The 24,331-nt window shown below is 48.5% G+C and overlaps 11 protein-coding genes across 11 annotated transcripts; 4 read left to right on the plus strand and 7 right to left on the minus strand.

Annotated features, from left to right (window-relative positions):
• Positions 1–77: 77 nt before the first annotated feature.
• Positions 78–827, minus strand: N7471_003314 (uncharacterized protein; the record flags this gene model as incomplete). Its single annotated transcript, XM_057276034.1, has 2 exons — positions 78–698; positions 750–827. The coding sequence occupies 2 exons, from the start codon at positions 825–827 to the stop codon at positions 78–80; spliced, it is 699 nt and encodes a 232-aa protein (XP_057140672.1).
• Positions 828–2,010: 1,183 nt separating this feature from the next.
• On the minus strand, positions 2,011–2,678 carry N7471_003315 (P-loop nucleotide/nucleoside kinase family protein; the record flags this gene model as incomplete). Its single annotated transcript, XM_057276035.1, has 2 exons — positions 2,011–2,501; positions 2,537–2,678. 2 exons carry the CDS (start codon positions 2,676–2,678, stop codon positions 2,011–2,013), a joined length of 633 nt encoding a protein of 210 aa, XP_057140673.1.
• A 608-nt stretch (positions 2,679–3,286) lies between these two features.
• N7471_003316 (uncharacterized protein) lies at positions 3,287–3,885 on the plus strand (the record flags this gene model as incomplete). The annotated part of the gene is made up of 2 exons (XM_057276036.1): positions 3,287–3,671; positions 3,719–3,885. The coding sequence occupies 2 exons, from the start codon at positions 3,287–3,289 to the stop codon at positions 3,883–3,885; spliced, it is 552 nt and encodes a 183-aa protein (XP_057140674.1).
• Positions 3,886–4,181: 296 nt separating this feature from the next.
• On the minus strand, positions 4,182–6,220 carry N7471_003317 (uncharacterized protein; the record flags this gene model as incomplete). The annotated part of the gene is made up of 2 exons (XM_057276037.1): positions 4,182–5,433; positions 5,481–6,220. 2 exons carry the CDS (start codon positions 6,218–6,220, stop codon positions 4,182–4,184), a joined length of 1,992 nt encoding a protein of 663 aa, XP_057140675.1.
• Positions 6,221–6,923: 703 nt separating this feature from the next.
• N7471_003318 (putative quinol monooxygenase) lies at positions 6,924–7,280 on the minus strand (the record flags this gene model as incomplete). The annotated part of the gene is made up of 2 exons (XM_057276038.1): positions 6,924–7,210; positions 7,259–7,280. 2 exons carry the CDS (start codon positions 7,278–7,280, stop codon positions 6,924–6,926), a joined length of 309 nt encoding a protein of 102 aa, XP_057140676.1.
• A 243-nt stretch (positions 7,281–7,523) lies between these two features.
• Positions 7,524–9,134, minus strand: N7471_003319 (bifunctional AAA family ATPase chaperone/translocase BCS1; the record flags this gene model as incomplete). Its single annotated transcript, XM_057276039.1, has 2 exons — positions 7,524–8,934; positions 8,994–9,134. 2 exons carry the CDS (start codon positions 9,132–9,134, stop codon positions 7,570–7,572), a joined length of 1,506 nt encoding a protein of 501 aa, XP_057140677.1. The 3' UTR covers positions 7,524–7,569.
• A 133-nt stretch (positions 9,135–9,267) lies between these two features.
• N7471_003320 (uncharacterized protein) lies at positions 9,268–11,100 on the plus strand. The gene is made up of 4 exons (XM_057276040.1): positions 9,268–9,724; positions 9,798–9,842; positions 9,899–10,543; positions 10,607–11,100. The coding sequence occupies exons 1-4, from the start codon at positions 9,522–9,524 to the stop codon at positions 10,983–10,985; spliced, it is 1,272 nt and encodes a 423-aa protein (XP_057140678.1). The 5' UTR covers positions 9,268–9,521; the 3' UTR covers positions 10,986–11,100.
• Positions 11,101–12,830: 1,730 nt separating this feature from the next.
• Positions 12,831–14,744, plus strand: N7471_003321 (chaperonin-containing T-complex subunit CCT3; the record flags this gene model as incomplete). Its single annotated transcript, XM_057276041.1, has 6 exons — positions 12,831–12,855; positions 12,917–12,983; positions 13,046–13,254; positions 13,306–13,896; positions 13,956–14,593; positions 14,652–14,744. The coding sequence occupies 6 exons, from the start codon at positions 12,831–12,833 to the stop codon at positions 14,742–14,744; spliced, it is 1,623 nt and encodes a 540-aa protein (XP_057140679.1).
• Positions 14,745–14,915: 171 nt separating this feature from the next.
• Positions 14,916–15,500, minus strand: N7471_003322 (PRKRIP1 family protein; the record flags this gene model as incomplete). The annotated part of the gene is made up of 1 exon (XM_057276042.1): positions 14,916–15,500. The coding sequence occupies one exon, from the start codon at positions 15,498–15,500 to the stop codon at positions 14,916–14,918; it is 585 nt and encodes a 194-aa protein (XP_057140680.1).
• A 1,243-nt stretch (positions 15,501–16,743) lies between these two features.
• On the plus strand, positions 16,744–19,198 carry N7471_003323 (PARP-type zinc finger-containing protein; the record flags this gene model as incomplete). Its single annotated transcript, XM_057276043.1, has 5 exons — positions 16,744–17,133; positions 17,371–17,506; positions 17,569–17,740; positions 17,831–17,899; positions 17,957–19,198. The coding sequence occupies exons 1-5, from the start codon at positions 17,118–17,120 to the stop codon at positions 19,196–19,198; spliced, it is 1,635 nt and encodes a 544-aa protein (XP_057140681.1). The 5' UTR covers positions 16,744–17,117.
• A 959-nt stretch (positions 19,199–20,157) lies between these two features.
• Positions 20,158–22,136, minus strand: N7471_003324 (uncharacterized protein; the record flags this gene model as incomplete). Its single annotated transcript, XM_057276044.1, has 3 exons — positions 20,158–20,938; positions 21,004–21,693; positions 21,868–22,136. The coding sequence occupies 3 exons, from the start codon at positions 22,134–22,136 to the stop codon at positions 20,158–20,160; spliced, it is 1,740 nt and encodes a 579-aa protein (XP_057140682.1).
• Between the last annotated feature and the right edge of the window lie 2,195 nt (positions 22,137–24,331).

The raw sequence follows: 24,331 nt of genomic DNA on the forward strand, positions 1-24,331 counted from the left end.
CAAACCCAAAGCCCAAGCAAATAAAATCACAATTACCCTCCCAAACAACCGTCCCAACAGATATCCAATCAGACAACTTACAAAGCAGCCATGACAGCCATAACAGCCGCAAACCCAAGCGCCGCAACACCCCCATGCACGGAAGCCCCCGCAGCGGCCGCCCCCTTGAAACGAGTGGGATCAACGCCTGAAGGCCCAGCCGAAGGCATAGCCTCAGAAGCCTGCGGCCCAAACAACACAGACGACGAAGCCGCACCACCCATCAAACCATGCTTCCAACCAGCCGGCGTCGACGACGCCGCCACAGAAGCCACACTACTGGATGCCGGGATATGAACCGGGATCTGGGAGATATGTAGCGATTTCTCGGGAACCGGCGTGCTCTTACAGGTACAGTCTGTGCGAGTCTCGGTCACGTAGACGACGCGCGGGACGATGGGCACAGGTGCGAACGCCCGTTTGTTGGCGGGTTCCATGGGTTTGCTTGCGTGTCGGGCGGGTGTGGCTGTGGTTGTGGCATTGTGTGGGCTGTCGCAGAGACTGGATGTTAGAGTGCTTAGGTTGAGGCCGGCGCAGGCGGGGTCGGAGGAGTTTTTTAGGGTTTCGAGGGCGGATTTGTTGGCGCAGAAGCATTCTTGGGAGGTTTTGCTGCTGCATGAGGTGAATTTTGATGTGTCGATGCTGCCGATGGCGGCGGTCTGGGGGTTGTTAGGTTTGTTTACTAGGTTTATTGGGGTTGGGGTTCTTACGGCGCACTTGATGTAGTCTTCGACTGATTGGGCTAGGGCGCCGGCGGCGAGGACTGAGGCGGTGATGAAGAAACGCATTTTGGATTTGTTGTCTGGTTCTTGGGAAGAGGTTTGGGGGCTTGGGAGGGAGTGATACTAGAAAGGGAATTCTAGTATGGAGAGCGAAGCTATGGAAGGAACAGCGCCGGGTCGAGAGATATTCGGAGCTTTATGTACAACTACATTCTCCTGTCAGTTATTTTGGGAGTAAACATTTACTTTGGCATCACATCCCTTCATCCCTTAATGGTGGGGGGGTAACAGGTTTATGACGTCCAGGAATCCTGAGGGTGGATGGTTCCCGAGATAGGACGGTGCTTGTCCAAAGAGATAAGCTTCAGGTGGCATTTTTGGTCTGACTCCTACCAGTCCCATGTACGCTTGGTCCCCTGGCCCTGTTCATTGTACTGGAATGATGGAAGAATCCGCTTGTTGCCATGTCCCTGTGGCGTCCCTGGTTTATCCCTAGGTCCCTTATACTCCGAGGAATGTTGGATTGAAGTATCAAGGGACAGTCTCATTTTTATATTTCATGGATCTTCATTGTATTAAATGAAGGGAATCTGCCGCTCAATTGAAGGGGATCAGATCCAAATCTGCTTGTAATTGGAATTGACATTGAATTAGGGCTATGACGATATTTGCATGTGATATCCGAGCAGTCGAAAATACAACCACTTTGAAGCATTCAATGTGCTAGCTACTAGTCCTTTGAATGGACATTTTGTTTTATCACAATTTTGGTTTTCGCCTGTTCCAATGTATTATTTTCGCTAGAAGATCAGTGACAATATGAAGAACGCCAAACAAAAACAGCCAACAAAGATGTCAGAAAGTATGAACCACGAAGAGCAAGCAAGCACATCTCTTTCCCACGAGCACTTACACATATCTCACATACATACACCCATGTACTCTCTCTATCCTCCCCTCCCGGCTATCTCATTTGATAAGAATCCACGCGCACTGTTTCTCCATACAGAACTCCATTGTATATCGATCCCTAGAATACCTGAAGTGGCACTTGGCCTCCACAATACTACGTGTTTATTCGTCAATTCCCTTTTGATGGCCCCATCATGCACAATGCTTCATCCTCCAATTCTAACACTTCAAAATACGCTTTAGAACGAGATGAAGTGAAAAATAGAAGGCATATATTATATCTGTCAAGCGTTCGCATACCTAAGTTGGAGAAAATATATCACCTCACTGCTAAAATTTATACATCAGTGCCCGCATTAAGTTCAGTATTAAAACGTAAAACAACTTCACCCTCCCCGGTCGGCCTCTCAAAGCCAGTAAGGAAACTTTCCAAAATCTCATTTGTTACAAAAAAAGCTGAATCGCCATCTTTAACGGTTAACTGATTCCTTGCGCTGACCCGCCGCCGCAACTCATCGTCATCGACGTCAAGATACGCAAGCACCCATCGCCCCCCAGACTCTTCGATCAGCTTCTTCCATTGATCTCTAGTCTGTTGAAACGCGCAAGAGAGATCTAATATTGCATTCTGAGAGCCCTGTCGAAGCAACCGCGCTAATTCATTTCGGAGAGCGCTCTGGGCCTCGTCTTGATAGTCGCTGTATTTATCTTTTGGATAATCAACACCATACAGGCCGTATTTGGTGTATATGTAAGAGTCGATGGACAGCCGCTTGAAAGAGGGGTGATTGTATAATATCCATTTAGAAAGCGAGGACTTTCCAGACCCTATTAATAACATTTTTATTAGCTCCATATTCCACCCAAAGCTTGCCGCTGGATTTTGCTTTGCTTGCCTGCTATTCCACAAGTCATCAAAACAACAGGTCGAGGGTCACTATCTGTCCGGCGTAGGAAAGGGCTGAGCGACTCGGGCGTATCGAAGGAGAGCGTAGATCCTGCCATTTCCTCAAGCTGGACGAAGAATGAATCCGCCCTAGCCTTTCCCTCGATAATGAAGCCTCACGTACGAGATGAGGTGGTTGGTTCTTTCCCGAACTTAGGTAGAGGGAGAGTTTGTTGATGTACTCTTGCTTGACTCACACCCTGATGTCGTCGATATGTAGTATGACTCATGCCACCATTCTCCAGGTCGCTATCCATCGCCCTAAGACCCATCGTCCCGCATCGCACATACCGTTTTACCCCACACTACTCATCAAGATCAACTCCACATTATCCATCTATATACACGGGAACGTCACGTCTGACATGGTTGTTTATTGATTGATAGCATCTTTCGCTATGCCCCATTGCCGGCCAATCCAGAATGGCCTCTTGACAGGGGGCGATAATATATACTAGCTATCCTATATTCACAAATATAGTGCATTACCCAAGCTCCCATGGAGCCAGTATCAGAAATAATGGTATCCACTACTCGGTCTTCCCGACAAGGCTGGTTGGCTAGGAAGGGTTTGCCTCTCACGATCCAATGCTATTGACAAACTTATTGTTTGCTCTCGGCTATTCTATATCATAACGAGAATCCTATAATTATTCATTAAATATAAATGTTTGCAATGCTAGGTGATCCTCGGTTCAACCTCACTTTCTTGTGTCCATACGTCTTCCATCATGGTGTGCTCAAAAGAGTCGAACACACCCACTGCCTACAACCTCTTCCGACCTATGACGCCACCAGGGCAGACGTCCATTTTTGGGAATTAGGAAACGTTCCAATTGCACCCGGCTTCTACGACGGTGATCAAGATGTGCAGCTCGATATCATGATTTTGCCTCTGGTGCAAGTCACAGACCCTGATTCCAAAACCTCCAATCTTTTCGACCCATTTTTACCAAAGGTCCCTCAATGGTGCCCACGTCTGAAGTTCTCAACACCCAAAAAGCCCCGGGTCCTCCTGCCAGCATTCTTGCAGAAGAGAAAACGTTCACAAAGTGAGCTATCCGGTTCATAAACATCCGATAGCACATAATCAGAAAAGCTGGGGATGGTCGGGATATCTGCGAGCATCTATGGAGCAGGAAAACTGCTTCGTTGAAACATCATCACCGGGAGATTGAGAATGGCGCATCTGGTTACAGTGGCTTGGAGAAGGAGGCAATTGTTAAGGAACTTGCACGTCGAGAGAAGGATGGGGAAGGTCATTGAAAAGGCAACAGCAGGGGGAAGGGGGAGGGCGAGGGTCATTAGATCAAATGAACTATATCTATCGGTAGCACGTTTTGCCTGGGAAATAATTTAAGACATAGCGGATTTAAATTCTCGTTCTTAAAAGGAAATTAAGTAACTCATTTGCACACTACTCATCATTGCCGCGAAGAACTATCAAATTGGGTATACTAAAGATCCAAACAACTAACCCTATCGCTTCCAAACCGTCCAACAGAACAGAGAATCCAAAAAAAGATCAACAGATATAAAGAATAACAAGTCTCAAGCCCAGCTTAGAACTTCTCACTGGTCACACACCGCGTCGAATTGACCAACAACCAAGCCAAGATCTTCACAATGAGTGTCAACCCCTTCACAATCAAATCCAAGCCAAAGAACAGTATACGCAAGATAGTGCGAGTAATTCCAGGCAACTTCTTCCCCTCTCGTGACGAACTATTCCCATATCGACCATACTTCTCCAAATCAAACTCCTCAACCACAACCTCCTTGTTTTTATTCTTCTTCGAGCCCAGGCTATTTTCCTGCGTCTTGGAAGGGGATCTATTCCAGAAATTGAAAACACTTTTCTTCCCCGAGGCCTCTTTGGACTTCTTCTGCGCAGATTTAATCTGCGATGCCAAGTTCATGCTCTCTACTGCGTCTTCGCGCTCAGCAACCGTCGTAACCAGTTTACCCTGGAACACAGGCATTGAGTAAGGCCCGGGATTGTGGGCTGTCGGTGGTCTAGACGACTTCGGCGATCCGAGAACCATATCTGCAAGGATAGGGTTCGTGGCTTCGTCCGAGACGGCGACTGCCAGCATTGCAGCGATGAGAGAGTCAATGGCGTATAGAGAGGGAATAGTAGCGATTACAGCAGCCGGAGAAATCGAAAATGTCTTCGTAGCGAAGTCCAATGATGCGAGCGGCTCGTCGAGGTCCGTGACGGGGAGTACGGATGTGCGTGCATTAGCAGCTTGCTGAGCGGCTTCCAGTGCTGTTGAAGAGACCGGGCCAGTTACGATAATGGTTGGCGGTTGGCGAGGAGAGGCATCGCTCGATGGAGCGGAGACTGTGATGTTCACCATTCCTGAAGACTGGGATCGCACGGGTGAGAGTGGGATTCCGGCGGCGCCGACAAGAGCGGGCGGATCGTGTCTTGAGAGGTAGGGGTGTCGTAACTCGTATAGTCGTCGATGACGGTTCCAGGAGAGTCGGCAGGACTCTTGTGCTGCGGCCCGTTTGAGTGCGTCGGTTTCTACTTCCGCTGTCTCGGCGGAAGTTAGGTGGTGTTGCTTGCTGATCTCGTCGGCTTGATCTATGGCCAACATTGCTGCTAGTCGGGAGAAAAGTAAGGTCACGAGTCCGTCGTTGGGATGCTCGCGGCGTATGCGGTCTTCGAGGCTCATCATCATAATTGGTACGTCGTGGTTTGGTCTAGAAGGATCGCATCTGCTTAGGGCGAGTTCGTTGGTTGAATACGTTTGCAGTGTGTATAACGGGTTCTGGGAGTTTCCGAGGGTAAATGTAGCTGGTCCCGCTCTGTGAGATGTTAGTATTTATACATATGTATAGGAATGAAGTCTTACTTTGTCATGCGAAGGTTCAATGTTCCAACAAGATCTCGCGTTCTCTGGCCATTGGCCGTTTCCCATAGCATCTTCAGTTCCTCCATGGATGAGTACGTAACCTCTTCGGACTCCAAAGCACCAGTTGGAAAGTTGAGCACACTCGCAGGCACAGTCTTTGGCCCGAGAACATGATCAATCTCAGTATTTGTCGACAGCGTAAGCTTAGGAGGTTTCCGAGTGGACTTGGAGGGCCGTGGTGCCTCGGGAAGCTGTGGATGATATACCTGCTGATTGAATGGCAGTTTTGGATCGAACTGGGGGAACATTGACCTCATCGGGACCGAGGAAGCAGACGACTGCGATGACTGTGGAGAGACAGTTGACGCCGTAGTTTGATGGCTGCTACTGCTGCTGCTTTGACTTGCATGTGAAGGCAAGGCCTGGTTCTTCACTCTCTTGGCTTGACGATTCTGACTGTGCGTGGACTGAGGGGATTTTGAACCACGAGATGCTCCCGCCACAGCCGGCGGGGATTTAGATCTTGAAGCATCCCCGGGTGGTGGTGGTGGAATACCCTGGGTGTCTTCGATGATCTGAAGCAGCAAGGATTCAGTCTTGCCAGAATCCTTGATCTCCTCAAGAGGGATTGAAGATGCTGGCTCAGATGTGGCTACTGTTTTTTTCCCGACTTTGCGAAATGGATTGTTAGACCTCTTTACCTCGGGCGATGGAGGAGGAAATAATTGAAATTGATTCATCTTGTCACTCATCTTCACAAATGGAGTATGCTATAAACAAAGATAGAGCGCGAAAGCAGGGGGTCTTGACTGAGATATACCCCATTCTCACCGAATATGCACATAATCCCGACAGACCAAGCAGAGTACATGGTTTGTCGAGATGTGTGACAACCCTGCTTATACGGTGGGCGCTTAACCGCTTGGGGGTGTGATTGGCCCCCATCCTGGGATGGGCACGTCCATCTGCAGTAGCGGCGCTTCAATGCAGCCTGGTGATTGGTGTTTGGACCATGGAGAATCTATATTTATCGTAATCCGGAGATTATATTGGCTGGTTATTTTTGCACTGAAGAAGTCGGGGAGTAAGCTCGTTTGACCCTGTTGACCCTGTTGACCCTAGTATCTGCATATTCGGCCTGTCGGCTCCGGGTCTTCTTAGATGGATAAATTCAACAAAAGATGACACAAATTAAAGGGTCGCATAGTATATTGATTAAACTCTTCAGAAGCGCTTAATCAAGGTTGCTATATCGTCCAGCATTGGAAGTTGTATCCAATTTGCCACCCGATTGCACGAAAAGCGTTCTTGGTTATGATCCTTTGAGGAATATTCCCGACTTTCAACAGGTTGATCTTGAGATAAATGTCAATAGCGTGGAATAAGATACTGAATGCAAGTCTATTTTAAATTCTTCTTTATTTCCCGTACAAACGAGGTAATTTACATGGTAGAGCCCTCCAACTCCTCCAGACGGTGCATATCCATATCCTTCTCCAACAAAGGAATGACGTAAGGGTCGAAAGTCTTCCAGTAAGGGTTGTTGAGGTGGTACTCCTGCGACGATTCCTGGACGTAACGCTCGACAATGGTGAAGTCCTGCTTGTCGAAAACAGACTGCATCACGAACCAAGAGAGGGTCTCCTTGTCGTTCGAGTAAACATTGGAGGCTTCAACAAGCTTAGCTTTGAGCTTGGAGATGGACTCTTCGTCCGACTTGGCGCGGAGGTCTACTGTTGTTAGCGTGGGAAATAGCAATGGCAGGGGTATTCACATACGGACGACGATAGTGTAAACCATGATGAATGTTTAGGGTGGGGGTGAATAATAGAGGGGAATTGAGGGGTAACGGGTTTCAGACAGTTAAATATTAAATCCTTAAATACTTGACATATTTAGTCAGTTAACTATCGGTGAGAGAAACCAACATTTGTAAGGTGGATCAGTGTAAATCCCCGAGATTTACCCCTAGTGATCCCGGCTGGATCTTGCGGGATAAGCTTATTTCCACATTGTCTAAGAATGTTGTCAATCCAGAATAATGCATGTCTATATATTTTAATGATCTTATTTACATGATAGTGTACAATTACTCGTTCTTCCCTTGGTCTTGACCCAAGGCCTCAGTGTGCACACTGTAGGTCAGACCCTCCGCCATGGAAATCGCACCTTCCATGTTACCCTTGTTATACAAAAATAAGCCTTGGAGAGCAGCTGCGCTGGTGTTAATAGATCGATCGGCCTTGTTGCCTGATTCATCTTCAATCAACCCAAGCTCCTGAAGCCGATCCAAGAAAAGTTTGCGATAAACCCCGTCGGTATCGATATCTTCATAGAATCGATCCCATAGGCAGCCGACCTGGTAACGAGTCACTTCACCCAGACGGACAGTCATATCGACACGCCCAGGACGGACCAGCGCCTCATCTAGTCGTTCAACGTGGTTGGTAGTAAGAAAGATGATGCGCTCCTCTGCACTAGCGACTCCATCAAGTGCGTTGAGCAGTCCAGAGAAAGTCACATTGGCCCCGCGGTAGCCATCTGCGTCACTTTGCTCACGTCGGTTCGAGAACGCGGCATCCACATCTTCCAACAGAACGAGCGTTCGATTGGGAACAATTGTGAGCAGATGATTCAACCGGTCATCGGTCAAACCACGCTCGCTCAGGTTGAGAATGGCAATGTCGTAATCCAACTCACCCGCTAGCGCCTGGATAAAAGAGCTCTTGCCGGTACCCGGAGGGCCGTATAAGAGATATCCTCGTCGGTATGGAATTCCACGGTCGTGATACCATGATGAACTTGAAATGAAGTCTTCCACATCTGCCACAACCCGTTCCTTGACTCCCTCGTGGAGAACAACCGACTCCAATGGACGCTTCCGGCGCGGATTGCCGAATGGCTTCCACTCGGTGCCCCAACTGTTATATATTGTCGTCTTGCCTTCGTGGCCCTTTGCAGCGTATGCATGAGCTTCGGTGAAGAGGTCCTCGAAGATGTGGCGTTGAGAGTAGAGCGTGGTGAGGGTGATCGTCTCCCATGGCTTTCCAGTCTGAATGTCGCGGGACTTGGACTCGCGCATACGATTGACAAAGACAAACGCGTTCTTGTACCGTAAAACGTGTTTTCCAGGCCCCGGAATCAGCGAAAAGTGTGTGTGAATTGCTCCGTTCGAATGTTCGACCTTCTGCGTTTGGATGGAGAGATGGCGCATTCCGGGTGTGAGCTTTTGGAGGAATCGGTCCATGTAGGTAGAGGTATTCGCTGCAGCTTTGCCTGCATTGAGTTGGGATTGTTGGTAAAGAGTCATCCAGTGTAGAAACCACGGATAGGAGTCATCTTTGATGCTGATCTCGACGTCTACCAGCATCCGCCGGCGGAGAAGAGCAGCGCCATGTCGAACGCCTTTCTGTGCTAGGGTCAATCCTGCTCCGAGACCTGCAAGGCCGAATCCCTACGAAGAAAACAATATTAGCACATCGGTTCGGATCGAAACACTGGCAGGTTTCATACCGCTGTGAACAAGGGATTACTCGTTAGTTGCGAGAAGAGACTTCCGTCGCCTTTTTGCGCCGAATTTAGTGCTTCTGTTCTCTGCTGCAGAATCAGGTCGCCCGCAGACGGCGCAGCGCTAGGGACCGCATTTGGCTCCATACCAAATCAACAGTGTCGTGAAGATCGCGAATGCCGAGAAGATCGATAAGCGCAGATATCGGAGTTACAACGGGCCGAGAATTTGACGTACCCTACTGGCATGTCACTGCGCAACCCATGCAAGAAGCAACGATGAGAACATGCATAAGAACTACAACCTTCCAAGGTTAAAATGTACAACCTTGACTGATCTCCGAGTATTCGATATGGGGGCGGATGTATGAGTTTACAGTCCGGTGGTCCCGGTGTTCTCTTGGGTCGCCGAAGGCCCCATGTCGGAGATATCGGAATTAAAATGACTTTCTGTTTCTTGCATTCCTCCCCCTAAAACGCTTTTGTGTTCTGTGTCCGGATGAAGGGGTTGTTCTCTATAAAGCTTGACCTCCCATGCGACCTCTATTCCGTTCCCCGCTTACTCGGCGGACACAGCACCAACGCGCTATTCATCCAGCAATCCGAAACATGAGCAGCCCACCCACTACTGAAGTGCTATATGCGCTGACCGTGGCGAAATCCCCGGCTAGACCTAGCCCAGAGGATGTGTTGGAGAAAAGTCATCATGCAAAGAATGGATTCAGGAACCCGTGGGAGTAAGTGAGCTCTGTGACTTACTGGGTTCTCGATTATTCGTCGCATAGACTAACCAGCAACGCCGTATCATAGATCTTTTCGCGATATGGATTCGAAAGATATCATGCAAATGATGATGTAGGTATCATTGTCGAGCATTGAAGCAAACCAGTCCCTAACGCGTGCACCTGCAGCTTTCGTCGATTGAACGGCAAAGCGAACACACCTGATACCAACCCGCCAACTGTGACCGTTCGCAAGCCCGAATTTCTTCCCAGCCGAGATACCCCCAAGCTGCGCGCAACATGGCTTGGGCATGCATGCTATTATGTGGAGTTCCCAAGCGGTCTCCGAGTACTATTTGACCCAGTGTTCGAAGCGCGTTGTGGGCCGTGCTGCGGACCATTTCGCCTAGGTCCCAAGCGCTATACTAAGCCTCCATGCCAGATCAAGGATATCCCTGTCATCGACGCGGTGGTCATCTCCCACAACCACTACGACCACCTGTCGTCCCCAACTGTCTCGGAGATCGCGAAAAGGCATCCCAATTGCCACTTCTTCGCGCCACTAGGCAACAAGTCTTGGTTCCACGGCTCAGGCATCAAAAATGTAACCGAGATGGATTGGTGGGATGAACGTGATATTGCAATGTCACCCAAGGAGGGAAAGGACACCCAGGTTGAACCAGTAGGCCAAGCTTCCGCCACAGCAGAGATAAAGGCGCGCATCAGTTGCCTGCCTTGTCAGCATGTTACTGCGCGCAGTCCTTTCGACAAATACAAGACACTATGGGCTTCCTGGGCCATTGAGTCTGGTGGTAGCAAGGTGTATTTTGCTGGGTATGATAAGCTCCCCAACCCTTTCACGCTATCAGAATGTTGCTTTACTAACTTCCAATCCAGTGATACCGGCTACAGGGCAGTGGACGAGCTACCAGAAGGGGAGGATGATTGGGACCCCAAGTACAATTTCCCTATTTGTCCTGCCTTCGAACAGGTAGGTGAGTTCCGAGGACCATTTGATCTTGGCTTGATTCCCATTGGAGCGTACGCTCCTCGTCATATTTTCAGTCCAGCACATTCTGATCCCCATGATGCTGTTCACATTTTCAAAGACACTAAGTGCAAAAAGGCATTGGGAATGCATTGGGGAACCTGGGTACTTACTGAGGAGGATGTCCTTGAGCCTCCCAAGAAGCTCAAGGAGGCACTGAAAAAACATGATATCGCTGAGAGTGGTGTTTTTGATGTATGTGATATTGGGGAGAGCCGGGAGTTTTGAACAAAAATCCGCCTAGTGTACATTACTTTCATGGCCTGTGTTAGCACGTGCTTGTGCTTGCTCTTTTTTGTATGATTTTGCATCTGAATATTCCCGTTCACGCAACAGCGGAGTGATCCTGTACATTTACTTCATAGGGGTTTGGTTAATTACCATTTCTATTCTCATTGGTGCAGTAAGCTAACAACTTTGTCCATGGTGTTCGTTATGTCGTCATGTTTACCAAGGTTCCTATATAATTTTCGTTCTTGATGAACGTTCCTTCCTTAAGTATTTCGTGAATTTCGCAGGAAAGTCCCTAACACCATCATGGGAGACTTGCAACCATTCTTCTCAACCATTTTTCTCAAAATATCGCTGGCCAGCTGCTACCCTGCAGCCGGCACCTTTGACTCCGTTTCCATTGTTTGGACCCAAAGCGTTTAAAAGACTCCCCTTGGGTGCAAAACCACGGAATCGACCTAGTGAAGTTCGAGTGCCAAAACAGGAAAACTGACCATGGAACTCAACTACTCTACTTGCTGGAAGACCGAGAAGTGACCGAATTGGGCCTCTAAGTAGAGTGATCCAACAAGGACAACAACTGAGCTGGATGTTCATTTCTGGCGAGGGAAACAACTCATGGGTCAAGTCAAAGGAGCCATCATGACCACAGAAGGGCAAGATAACAATCGAGAGATGGGATCTTCAGCCTATCCCTAACGGTATCGGTTGAGCTTGTCGTCCCTCAGATCAGAGCTTCGTGCAGCAGGCGACAACCTTTTTGCTTTCTTTCCCGGGGGGGGGGGGGGCTCTCTACCTTAGCCCCTTTGTGGCAGCTGAACTTGACAGGCAACTTTGCGAATTGCAAAGCCTGGATTGCTACACAGACGAAGGGGGTCATGTGAAATCCATTGCCCTACCATCCCAAGCGAAAATGGCCGCTCGAGTTGCAATTTCGATATCTTGTTGTTCGGTAAAGCAAAAGCAAGACACGGAGAGCAAGTTCATCCTTTTCCACGGCTATCTGGAGACGATCGCAGTCTCCATATAGGATTTTCAGTTTGGGCAATCAGAGAATAATGGATGATTAAAAGATCTCTTCCACTATGCACAATTTCACCGTGCCTTCACTAAGCCTTCACCTTGTGACTGCTGCGAGTACATCAGTGATTGGAACATCGGCCACACTTGGGGCGACCCTCCTTACAGGCTGCTTTATAGCCCCTTCTGTTCTCGTTGATTCCCTTTAGGAAAACCCCATGTTGACCACGAAGACTCGACATTCAGACATGTCCGATGACTCGGACTCCCTCGACGTCGAGTGCTTCGAGGCACTGCCCGATGACACAGTCGAAGCCATCGGCTCGTCGGCGAGTGCTATCCGGAAGATCATAAAACAAAACAACGAAACCACTGACGTACAGCAAGGTGTTCTCAATCAATCTTGGTAACACAGTTGCTTCCCATGCTAAAGTCGGAGGTGGCGGTTTTCCTAAGCTTTTTTATTTTTTATTTTTTTTCAGAAATGTGCCTTCTTTCAAAGATCGCTTGAATATGTATAGCAACACCCAATGAAACAGACCGTATTGCGACTCTATATGTTGAACTACAACCTTGTAGAGTTGCTCAGACGTAGATGAGTTGGAGATGTTTGCCTGGTTTGTCAGGGCGACACGCTAGCCGTATATGGACTAGCCCGAGGGAGCTCCCACTTCGCCTGGAAATTTGATGGAATGCGGGCGAACAGCGTTGAAGTCGGAACTCTTGGATTGTCATCTTCGTGTAATATTTTTTTGATATTCACAAGTGATAAAGACCTTTTTATATCTACTTCCACTCAAACTACAATAAAACACCGCCAATATGCAGGCTCCGGTGGTGGTGATGAGTAGGTTACCCCCCCCCCCCCCATCGAGTTGCTCCCCTTTAAGTGCTAACAAATCATCCAGACACCAATTCCGGCGAGCGCCAGGTTGGCCGGAAAGCACAGATGTCTAACATTACTGCGGCGAAGACGTATGCTATCCCTCGATCCTCCGGTGTTCTCCCCTGCTCGATGCTAATTCAATAAACACCAGTGTTGCGGATATCATTCGGTCATGTCTCGGACCCAAGGCGATGTTGAAGATGCTGCTTGACCCTATGGGTGGTATTGTGTTGACCAACGATGGCCACGCTATTTTGCGAGAGATCGAAGTGTCGCACCCCGCGGCCAAGAGCATGATCGAGCTCAGCCGTACCCAAGACGAGGAGGTCGGAGATGGTACCACAACAGTCATCATCCTAGGTATGACAAGATTCGTTTCGGAAGACTCGAGGTAAATGCTGATATTTGTAGCCGGTGAAATGCTCGCCCAGGCCATCCCCCAGCTCGAACGCAACATCCACCCCGTCGTTATCATCCAGGCTTTCAAGCGTGCCCTCGCCGATGCCCTTCAGATCGTGGAGGAGGTCTCGACACCCGTCGACATTCACGATGACAAGGCCATGTACAGCCTTATCCAGTCCTCCATCGGAACCAAGTTCGTGTCCCGTTGGTCAGAGCTCATGTGCAGCCTCGCTTTGAGGGCTGTGCGAACCGTCTCCTTCGATGTCGGTAGTGGAAAGCAGGAAGTCGACATCAAGCGCTACGCCCGTATTGAGAAGGTTCCCGGTGGTCAAATCGAGGACTCTGAGGTGATTGACGGTGTGATGGTCAACAAGGATATCACGCATCCCAAGATGCGTCGCAGAATCGAAAACCCCCGTATTCTTCTCCTGGATTGCCCCCTGGAGTACAAGAAGGGCGAGTCTCAAACCAACATTGAGATCTCCAAGGAGGATGACTGGAACCGTATTCTCCAGATTGAGGAGGAGCAGGTCAAGCACATGTGCGAGGCCATTCTGGCTTTCAAGCCCGACGTTGTTATCACCGAGAAGGGTGTTTCCGGTAAGCAAGCGGTCTGATTAGGGTGATTGATTGCATGTTCTAACCACGAGCTTTACTAGATCTTGCACAGCACTTCCTGGTGAAGGCCAACATCACAGCTCTCCGCCGTGTGCGAAAGACCGATAACAACCGTATTGCTCGTGCAAGCGGTGCTACCATCGTCAACCGTGTCGATGACATCCAGGAGTCCGATATTGGTACCGGGTGTGGACTGTTCGAGATTGAGAAGATTGGCGATGAGTACTTCACATTCATGCGCAAGTGCAAGTCCCCGAAGGCCTGCACAATCCTGCTGCGTGGCCCCTCCAAGGATATCCTTAACGAGGTTGAGCGCAACTTGCAGGATGCCATGTCCGTTGCTCGCAACGTTATCTTCCACCCTCGTCTGTCTCCCGGTGGTGGTGCTACTGAGATGGCTGTCTCCGTGAAGCTCAGCCAGCTTGCCCGCTCCGTTGAGGGTGTCCAGCAGTGGCCATACAAGGCTGTTGCCGACGCTATGGAGGTCATCCCCCGTACATTGGCCCAGAACGCTGGTGCCAGCCCCATTCGTGTGCTCACCAGTCTCCGTGCCAAGCACGTCGAGGGCCACAACACCTGGGGTCTGGACGGCGAGTCTGGCAACTTGGTTGATATGAGGGAGTACGGTGTTTGGGAGCCGGAAGCCGTCAAGCTTCAGAGCATCAAGACTGCGGTCGAGGTAAGCTCCCTACTGTTTTTCCATACGCACTACATTTCACTAACATATCTCTCTTTAGTCCGCATGTCTCCTTCTCCGTGTCGACGACATCTGCAGCGGAAAGTCCGCCCAGCAGATCGCTGGCGGCGGCGGCGGTGGCGGCGACGAATGATTGATAGACGAAAAAGAAAAATGATACTTGGACTCGAGGTCCGTACATAATGTTACACGATTTGCCTCATGGCTGTCTTCCTTCTGTATGAATATCCTAGATTCAAAAAAAAAACCAAATCCAGATGGGTATCTTCGTATCGTACACAGCCAGCTTTTGAACCCGACTCCACTAGTCCTCATCGTGGAAAATGACACCAGGAACTTCCTGCTGGGCCACCTGGCCATCCACAGCGCCTCCATCCTGGTCTCCCATAGTGACCATCGAGCCCGGGGCAGCCGAGCTCTCCACAGGAGCAATATCCATCTGATCACCATTACCCTTCTTCCCGCGCGCATTCTTCTTCTTCTCCCTCCTCTTCCGATTCTTCTCCGTCTTCTCATCATCCTTGCGCTTCTTCTCCTCCCGCTCTTTCTCCCATGTCTCATTATTCTTCTCGGTATCCACCTCGGACTGCATCATCCGCAGTCGTTCATACTCCCGCCGCCGACTGGCCTTGTACACATGGAATTCACCAGAGCCCGCACCGGCCGATGATCCCTGTACATTGGTGACGATCTCGGGGGGCGCGGAGAGGGACGCCACGGTGCGCGGCTTCAGGACATCCGGTAGTTGCAGGTCTTTGCTCGGGTCTTTGAAGAGTGTCTCGATCTGGTTGGCGACCTCGGAATGCGGTGTCACGGCGCGGCGTTTTGTTGGCCGCTTGCTGCGTGGATCTGCGCTTGTGGGAATCGATTCTGGGCCTGGTTCGGACATTGTGCGGGTTTTGAGTTGAGGGGAGGTGACGCGACCGCGTGGAATCGGTGGGGTTTGCGCGAGTGGGAGAAATTGGTGTCTTCTCCTTTGGACTGATAGTGAAAGAGGCTTCCCTTTTGGCACTAGGAGACGACCACTGTGTGTTTTGTGGGTTTTTGATTGCTCAAGTGCAGCGAGAACGGCGAGTAGTAGGTAGTAACAAGCTCAAGATGTAGATTTGGACAACCTCAAACGGTCGAATTACTTTAACCGCTTTCGGTTAGCGGCATAAGCACATGGCAGATCACTCTGTCCAAATATTTTCTTCTGTATACTCCAGGGCTGGTTAGCCTGGGATAGTTATTTCTATGCTTTTTAGGCTGCTGATAATCCGATTGCTTCCATGAGCTGTGTTACTGATATCCAAAGTGGTCTCTGCCGGAAATTATATAAGTGTAGAATGCCCAGCTTGGAATACCATACCAACATATCCATGACGGTGATAGGGCTTTTCCATATTTTGTCAGATTCTCGTGACTAAATGCTCATAGAACCTATGCCTGTATAGTATCAAGAGCTGTTAAATTGACACCAAAAGACCCAGATATCATAATATCATGATACAATCGACTCCCATCAACATCTCCAAGCCGTGGGCGAGGACGCTTCTTGTCACATATGTTGTACTTGTACTGTGAAAGTTGCTTGTGCTATGAGATATTGTGATGCCCTGATTTTGCTATAACTACAATTTTTCCCACAATACTTATTGACTATCCTGAACTATATATTGGAGTATGTCAACTGTACCGGTATCTTGAAGGAACATGCTACAACAATGTTATAGCAAGTTTTACCATGTCCTAATTCAATGCTGCCTACCAATGAAGAATACCTAATCTTTAACTCTTAAGACAGAAGAAAATCAATTTTTACTACTACTTGAACTCTAGATTTCAACTGTCTTCTCACCATCGAGCACTTCCCAAAGAAGTGATCAACTGGCCAAAACGTCAGACTCCTTTTAGTTCTAGTACGTACGGTGTATATATAGGTCAATTAAATTAATTAATTATACTTAAAATGTAGTGTTTCAATAAAAAATATTGGGAAAAAAAAACACAATATCTAATTATGTGCTGAGAAGCGGTCTGATTGGCTAGAAATGCATGTCCAAAAGGTCCACGGGTGGTATGACACGCTACAAACGCAACAAGGGGAAGATTTCTGTGTTCTTTGTTCCAGCCACATTATTGTTCTTTCCCAAACCCAAAGAAGCATTTTCATATCTCACTGTTTACTGAGAACAATGAAAGAGCATAAGTCAAAACTCGGATAAACCCTGGAAAGATAATTGATGACATGATAAGACTTTCTTACAGCTGTTCGCTTTAAATAGCGTGTAAAACTCCATTCATTTTACTCTTGCAACAACTTCACTGAACTTTACTATTTTCGGACTACGAGTACATTGTGCAAACAGTTTTCACTTTCTTTGTTCATTGCTTTGTTCACTGGTGACCCGCATATCTGTGTGCTGCCTAGGTGGTACTACCTACTTCACTTCACAACCATCGTTAACCTCACACATACACCTCCTTTTTCCCTTCACTTGCATATTGACCAGCATCAGTCAAAATGCCCTACCGATTTGGTGAGTAACTTCATCTCATGGATGTTTCTATGCCTTCATACTGGTGTTCTCATGCTCCATGGATGCATGTCCATTGCGCCAAGTGAGAATGCCTGGTTGCACAACTGAAAATGTGATGTTGTGCCCTAATTCATGGATATCTTCTTTGTATATTCTTGCATTTCTGAGAAAAATACCCACATCTTCTGCAAGGAACCATAACAGCCTGCATGACATCACAGCTAACGTCGTGATTAGAAATTGCCGCCCAAGGCCGTGCTGGCTGCAAAGCCCCCGATTGTGTCAAACAGAAGATCAAGATCCCCAAGGGAGAACTCCGTGTTGGCACCTGGATTGACGGTACCAACTTCCAGAGTTGGTCCTGGCGCCACTGGTGAGTCCTCATTCATGGCTTCTATCCTTGAGCAAATGATTTCAGATACTGACCTCATTCAGGGGTTGCTTTACCCCCAAGCAAATCGTGAACGTCAGGAAGGACCTCACCGAGAACTCTGAGGATCCTGATTTCGATCGCCTGGATGGATTTGATGAAATCAGCGACGAGCTCCAGGACAAGATTCGACAGGCCATCGAAGTGGGTCATGTCGAAGATGACGAGTGGAGGGGGGTAAGTTCACCTTCCTTGATCTGCATACTTGGAGCATTTCCATTGAAAATGGCTTCAAATACTGTGGATAATTCGACTAATACTTCTTAGGATGTTGAATGCAACCGCCCTGGACAGATTGGCATGCGTCTCAAGGGTAACAAGGCCAATACCGATGAGGTTCGTGGATTCCATTCTATATCCTCATGTCATATGAGATACTAATATTACTCCCAGTCCAAGGAAGCTGAGCAGTCTTCTCCTGCCAAGAAGCATGGTCTGACCGACTCCGAGAATGTCGACGAGGAGCCGGCTAAAAAGAAGAAATCTCGCGGCAAGAAAGCTACTGATGATGACGATGAAGCCATCGCTGATGCCGCCGCTGCTGAGACTGAGCCCGAGGAGCCCAAGAAGCGTGGCCGTCCTACCAAGAAGGCTGCCGCTGAGACTGATGCCAAGGTCGAGCCCAAGAAGCGTGGCCGTCCTCCCAAGAAGACTTCCGACGAAGACAGTCCCGATGCTGAAACCGAGGTCAAGGTCGAGGCCAAGAAGCGTGGCCGTCGCCCCAAGAAAGTCTCTGAAAACGAAGGTGCCGATGCTGACGCTGAGATGACCACCGAGTCCACCGAGCACGAGAAGCGTACTACTCGTGGCAAGAAGACCACCAAGGACGTAACTGCCTCTGCCGACGCTGAGCCCAAGGAGGAGCCCACCAAGCGTGTTACTCGTGGCAAGAAAGCCGCTACGTCTGAGGCTATCGTTGCCGACGACGAGTCTGACGAAGTTGACCCTGCCGAGAACGAGACCGCCGCTGTCATCGAGCCCAAGAAGGCCACTCGTGCCACTCGTTCAAAGAAGGGCATGAGCAACGACGTTTCTTCCGTCGACAAGGATGTCTCCTCTGCCGACAACGAGACTGGCCCTGCTAACGGCGAGACCAAGAAATCTCTTCCTCGTGCCAAGGCTGCCAATGGCACGAAGACCACGAACGGCTCGAAGGCTACTAAGGATGAGAACGCCGACGATGAGAAGCCCAAGCGCACCCGCAGTGCCAGCAACAAGACAAACGGCAATGCTACCTCCGAGAACAAGCCCAAGCCAACTCGCAGCCGCAACACCGCTGTCAACAAGGTCGCTGAAACCTCCAACACTACCAAAGAGAAGCCCAAGACCAGAGGTCGCAAGCCAGCTGCCGTAAAGGTCACCGATGAGTCCGCTGACCAGGATGTCGAGGAGCCTGCTGAGGAACCTTCCGAGGAGCATGTCGAAGCCTCCACTGAGAAATCCGTTGAGGGCACCGCCGTGAAGTCTGAGAACGGTCCCGAGAATGAGAATGCTTCCGAAGAAATTCCCAATGAGCCAATCGTCGACGCTGCCGAGGAGCCCATTGAGAAGCCCATTGAGGACGCTACTGAGAAGCCCCTCGAGTCTCCTCTGAAGCCAACCAAGCCCGACGGAACTGATGATGATGGCTTCTAAGCTCGCCTAGCCTTCGTGCCAGTCCGTCTCACTTTGTGTGGAGGATCTTGCACTCTTGTGAATTAGAACATACCATCTCCTACTTTCTGTGCTTCATGTTTCAGCTGGTCCTTTTCCATCGCGTGCTTTTGCTTTTCGTTTCGGCCTGTGCTAATAACCCCGATGGACACCAGCCAGTTTGAAATCTCAGCTTTGCGCTTTTTTTTAATTCTTCCAGTTGTTTTCATCCTTTTTTTCGCTCCGGGCGTGAGATTCGTTTTCCCTTTAGCGATGGCTGGTTTGCACAAGTGCACCGTCATGTTTGTATGCATTTCTGGGTCGTTCTCACCATCGTTTAGCCTGCGAGTTGACATAACGAATTCAATTTTTTCAAGAAATAACTTTCACTTGTACGTCTTGTAACAACAACGAGGTTTGTACTCAAGGTCTTTTGGCAGATGGTCCTCGAAGACGAGAACCACTATGATGCGAGTATCCGAGCTCTGAATATCATACTAGTATCCTCAAATGTGGGCCAAGACGCTCTTGTCGGTATGGCTTGCAAGAACCAAGCTTCATGTGGCTCTTGAACTATATGGTACGCTTAAAGGGTTATCACTACGAGCATTGGAGACGAACGAAAATTGTTGGATAAGAATACCTGCCCTGAAAAAAGCTAACTATGAGCTTGCACGACCTCCCCATTCCGTCTCCTGACGACAGAAGCAAAAGAAGACAAACCATTGAAATCCTATTGTGCAAGATGAAATAACGAGAACCCCCTAATGAGCAAATGCAAACAAAAAGCACGCAAATCAGCAGAATGACTGAGAATGTAAATATGCGAGATCGAAACCGGTAGAAAATGAAAAAGAAACAAGTAAGCAAATATGAGAAGACTCATGTGCTTAATATGCCGCTAAGACGATCTTATGGGAAACAAAGTTATCTGCGCTGTTCCCACTCAATCAGAGTGTGCATCATAAGTTTCCCAGACCGCGACTCTCGAGAAGGGCACGCGTATTGCCATACAATTCCGGGTTATGGATATGAGCCAGCGTGCGAAGATTGAGAACTTTGTCTTGGAGCTTTAGATGGGCTCGCAACAACGACCAGAACTGCTCGCTGGCGTTGTACGTGAGCAAATCCGAGGCCTCGGCAATGAAGTGAATTAACCACGACTGGAGGTAATCGCAATCAGCCTCATCAAACTCAGCGTGGCCGGCAAAAGCAAGAGAAGCCACCTCGAGGAGGGGTTTGGATTGGTATAGCTCTGGGTAACAGTTCCAGGCGACTTGAAGCTTGAACGTAATCCGATAAACCAAATCCATGAGGCCGAAACGGCGTGCTTGGAGGTACACTCTTCCGAGGGCGAGAATGGCATTTTCCAGATCCAGGCTGTTGCTCACGCCGTTCAGTTTGAAGTTCTGACCAATTCCCATTTGGTCACCAACCAGGCGGTAGGTAGTACTGCTGTCAGCATTGAGGGCTGGGAATGGAGTGGGATGGGAGAAGCCTGAGTTTTTAAGAGTAATCAGGCGAGGGGGAAATTCTCCATCGGACAAGTATTCACGAATCTGCAAGTGTTCGGGCTGTCTTTCGAGAGCCACAGCGCCTAGAAACATATCGGTGATCTTGGCGGCCTCACGCTGATTCAAGAAGACGTGCTTCAGAGCCTGGCTGAGGGTCAAATCGAAGATTGAGAACTCTGGAACGGGTTGCTGGGGTGCCATATCTGTAAGATTACCACTAGGACTAGCACTGTAGATTTGAAACATATTGGTCAGTGATTACGAATTGAGAATCGAGATCAGAACTTGACAAACCTAGTATCATTCTCAACCTTAGGCACCGTGGTCTGAGTCATGGTGGTTGGTGCCGCAGTGAAGGGCGATGAGGTTGGGAGAGAAGGAGTAGAAGACGAAGTGGGAGATATCAGAGGGGGACATGGATGGAATTTCGGTGTCTTCCCTAAGCTAGAGCTCTCTCTGTCTGCAAAGGGGGTTTTTTCAGATGCAGATGCAGTGGGGTTGGCATCTTGGAACAACCGCGGTGTCTGTCTGAACTGAACGCCCTGTGCAGCACGTGTGTCAGAAAATGACCTGATAGTTGCTTGCTCATTAGATGAGCTAGGTGCAACATCAGTTTCAGGCTTCACGTGATCCGATGGATCCTCTTGATGTTCATCTTCATTGTCATCTTCATTGTCGTCTTCATCGGCATCTTCATCGGCATCTTCATCTTCCTCCTCGGACTCGGAATCACCATGGCTTTCTCCGCAGGAGACAAGGTCTTCCTGGCCACTCGGCATGACGAGACGAAGTTCCTTGCCTCGTTTACCCTTGGTGCCGAGTTCCTGGAGAGACATGTTCTTCCAAAATTCTAGGCCCGGCTCAGTTCGAATGATCTCCACCAGATCGTCCCAGATCTTGGCATCTGGTTCTCTCTGGGCGCGCCGGAGGACATTGATGGTCTTTTCATTGAGGATAAAGAGGTCCTGGAGTCCCACCCATTTGCTTCACGCATGTTAGCTTCCAATTATTATAACTAGATTAACAAGCACATGTGTAGTCAGAAAGACTGACATATAGATCAACAAGCATTCAGAAACGCCAACGGGCACACATATGCATCATCAAAACACAAATTCGGGGGTCTTTTTTGGATATGAAAAAAGAGATCAAACTTACTACATATTCCGGCCCGGAAGATACATCGAGTACATCCGGTCTTTCAGATGGGTCACCCAAGTGCCCTCAGCTGGCTGGGCGCCAACAGGGCGGCGATTGATGTGTCTGCTTGGTCCGAACTTTTCAGGTAGGATGACGCCAATCCAAACGTCAGATCTGTACTGTCGGAGGGAATTTTTGTACCGGACAACAAACGTTTCACCGGGCTCCAGCGGGCGGGGCTTGCCTAGATGCCTCAAGCCAGTGGTAAGATAGGCTCGGGGCGCCATATTGGTTGAGCTGTCGTGGAATGAAGTGTTTGAGAATTCACTGCTCTTTTGAGAAGATGATTGTTGATGTTGGTCGCCGGAAGCTGGAAGTGATTGATTGTCAGTGTCAGTGGAAAAAGGTTTCGCGCGATTGGGAGTTCTTTGAGATACAAAATGAAGTGAGGTTCTCACTGATCTGGTCTTCAGTTGTAGTAGGCGATCAATCCGAAAGAGGATATTTGAGGTGCTGGTGATGGAATTGAAAGTAGAGTGATAAGAAATCACAACGCCCAAATTTCAAGTTTTGTGCAATTTTTGGAGGTAGTTTCAAGTGATACCAGATTATGATCAGTGACCTTGAAGAAAAAGGAAATGAGCTTCTGAACGAAGATTCAATGGTTGGCGAGTCTCGCGGATATAGTTCGCCTGCCGTCACCTGAATCAGAAAGCAATGAGGCCTAGATAACTCACGTTGTGTTGTCTTCGCAGGCACATGTAGAGGCTATATGGTCCACGGGAAGAGAATAGGTAATTTTGAAACCTCCATCAACGTTGGGAAAAACGCCGAGCCCCAGGTCGTTCGTTAATAATGTGGTGGTATAAGCGATAGGTGAAGCTTCATGTGGCGGCAAATGGACGAGTTTATTAACCACGACTGAATGAATAATTAATGATGATAGTCGCGGTAGTAAACCACAAGGTTGTCGTCACCGGGATTGTACATGAGATTAAAGAAACCATGTCGTTATGGCGAAGAGATTCCGAAATGCTGGATATTGCCCAGGTGGTCTTGGGGTTTCGATACTCATCTGAGGGACTCGACTACAATTTTATTGGCGAATAGTGACCAAAATCAGGGACCTACAATATGGGTATGGGCTTTCAATTGATATTCGAGGAAACCTGGCCTGCAGTTCTGATGTGCTACGGATGGGCTTTTATTGAGTATGAATAAACTTGTTTCTGTTCCCGCAACATTGAACAATCTTCGATGCAAACTATCAACGATAACAATGATGGATGTGATGTGTCCACAGGGCTTCCGAAGGGATTTGGGGTACGAACATTTGTATAATGGTCACATACCAAGAATGATTGTACGAAATGTCTGAAAAGCGGTCCAGTGGAAAATAAAAAATATCGAAGTATGCAATCGTTCATTCAAGACACCATCAACTTTGACGAACAAGGGCTATTGTATACCTTTCGGTATTCCGTGCTAGGTGGTACTGCGTGGAGGTTGACACTTGAGAATAGTCCTGTAAAATTCGCAAAAATATGGCAACTATCATAGGCGTCAACACCGACATCTTTATATCTATTGATCTCCATCTAACCACTTTTACTGTATATTTAGCCCTATATACATCACCGTTCATTTCCATGTCCTTACAATTTGAGACTGTAATTGCTGGTAGCCCTCAATTGAGGCCCCCATTTGTAGAAGAAGCCCCAAGTTACCCCTCAGGTTTCGCGGCTATGTTGGGCTGCCTGAGTCTGGGTATTGTCCTGATAATTGGCATGCGGATGTATGTCATCTGACAAAATATGTGGCGCAGCAAGAAGCTAGCCGGGGGACCAGTGCAGACCGACAGCACTGAATTGTACATTTCAGATCGCTCAGACGGCGAGATGCTGGACTATCAATATGTATACAGAAGTGTTATCGGAGGACTATATCTCAAGCTCTGGGTTGCGCAATGTTGTTCACCTAACCCTTATTTCAAATAGCCCACTAGGGTGGTGAGCCTTTAGTAGATTATGTCAAGCGTCCTGGTGGGATAGATTGCAGTCGACTCTAATTGCCTAATGCCATCAGTCCCGCAGTTCATGCCTTGCCTACTTCATTCCAAGAGCTTGCAATAACCCGAAGACGAAAGATATTTGGAGATGAGTTACGGTATCACTATCTACGTAATATATATTTCTACTGTTTCCTCGTTTGAGGTGGCCGAATTTTTTTTTCATTTCTGTTTCTCATCACCAAATAGTCGCGTTGCCCAGGAGCAGGTTAAGCGATGAACGATGCATCGCCTAATTAGGGGCAAAAGCATAATCGCTGTCACAAATAAGAGCAGCATACTAAGTGCAGATCATCAAAGACTGTGTCAAAAAAACCTCAATCTCAAGGAGTGTAGAGTGGTTGAACGCAAGTCGAGATACGCCGTGGATCCGATTAAAAGCGAATAAGGTCGGTTTTTCAAACCAAAGGGCGG

This window comes from Penicillium samsonianum, assembly GCF_028829775.1.
Source record: "Penicillium samsonianum strain IBT 33392 chromosome Unknown utg000002l_segment0_segment0, whole genome shotgun sequence".
NCBI classification, from domain to species: domain Eukaryota; kingdom Fungi; phylum Ascomycota; class Eurotiomycetes; order Eurotiales; family Aspergillaceae; genus Penicillium; species Penicillium samsonianum.

Bases quoted from the DNA above. Each gene is read 5' to 3' on its own strand.
- N7471_003320 (XM_057276040.1), top strand. From the start codon at position 9,522: ATGCGACCTCTATTCCGTTCCCCGCTTACTCGGCGGACACAGCACCAA. The intron at 9,843-9,898 runs GTAGGTATCATT...GTGCACCTGCAG, and splicing joins GATATCATGCAAATGATGAT to CTTTCGTCGATTGAACGGCA. The intron at 10,544-10,606 runs GTATGATAAGCT...CTTCCAATCCAG, and splicing joins AGCAAGGTGTATTTTGCTGG to TGATACCGGCTACAGGGCAG.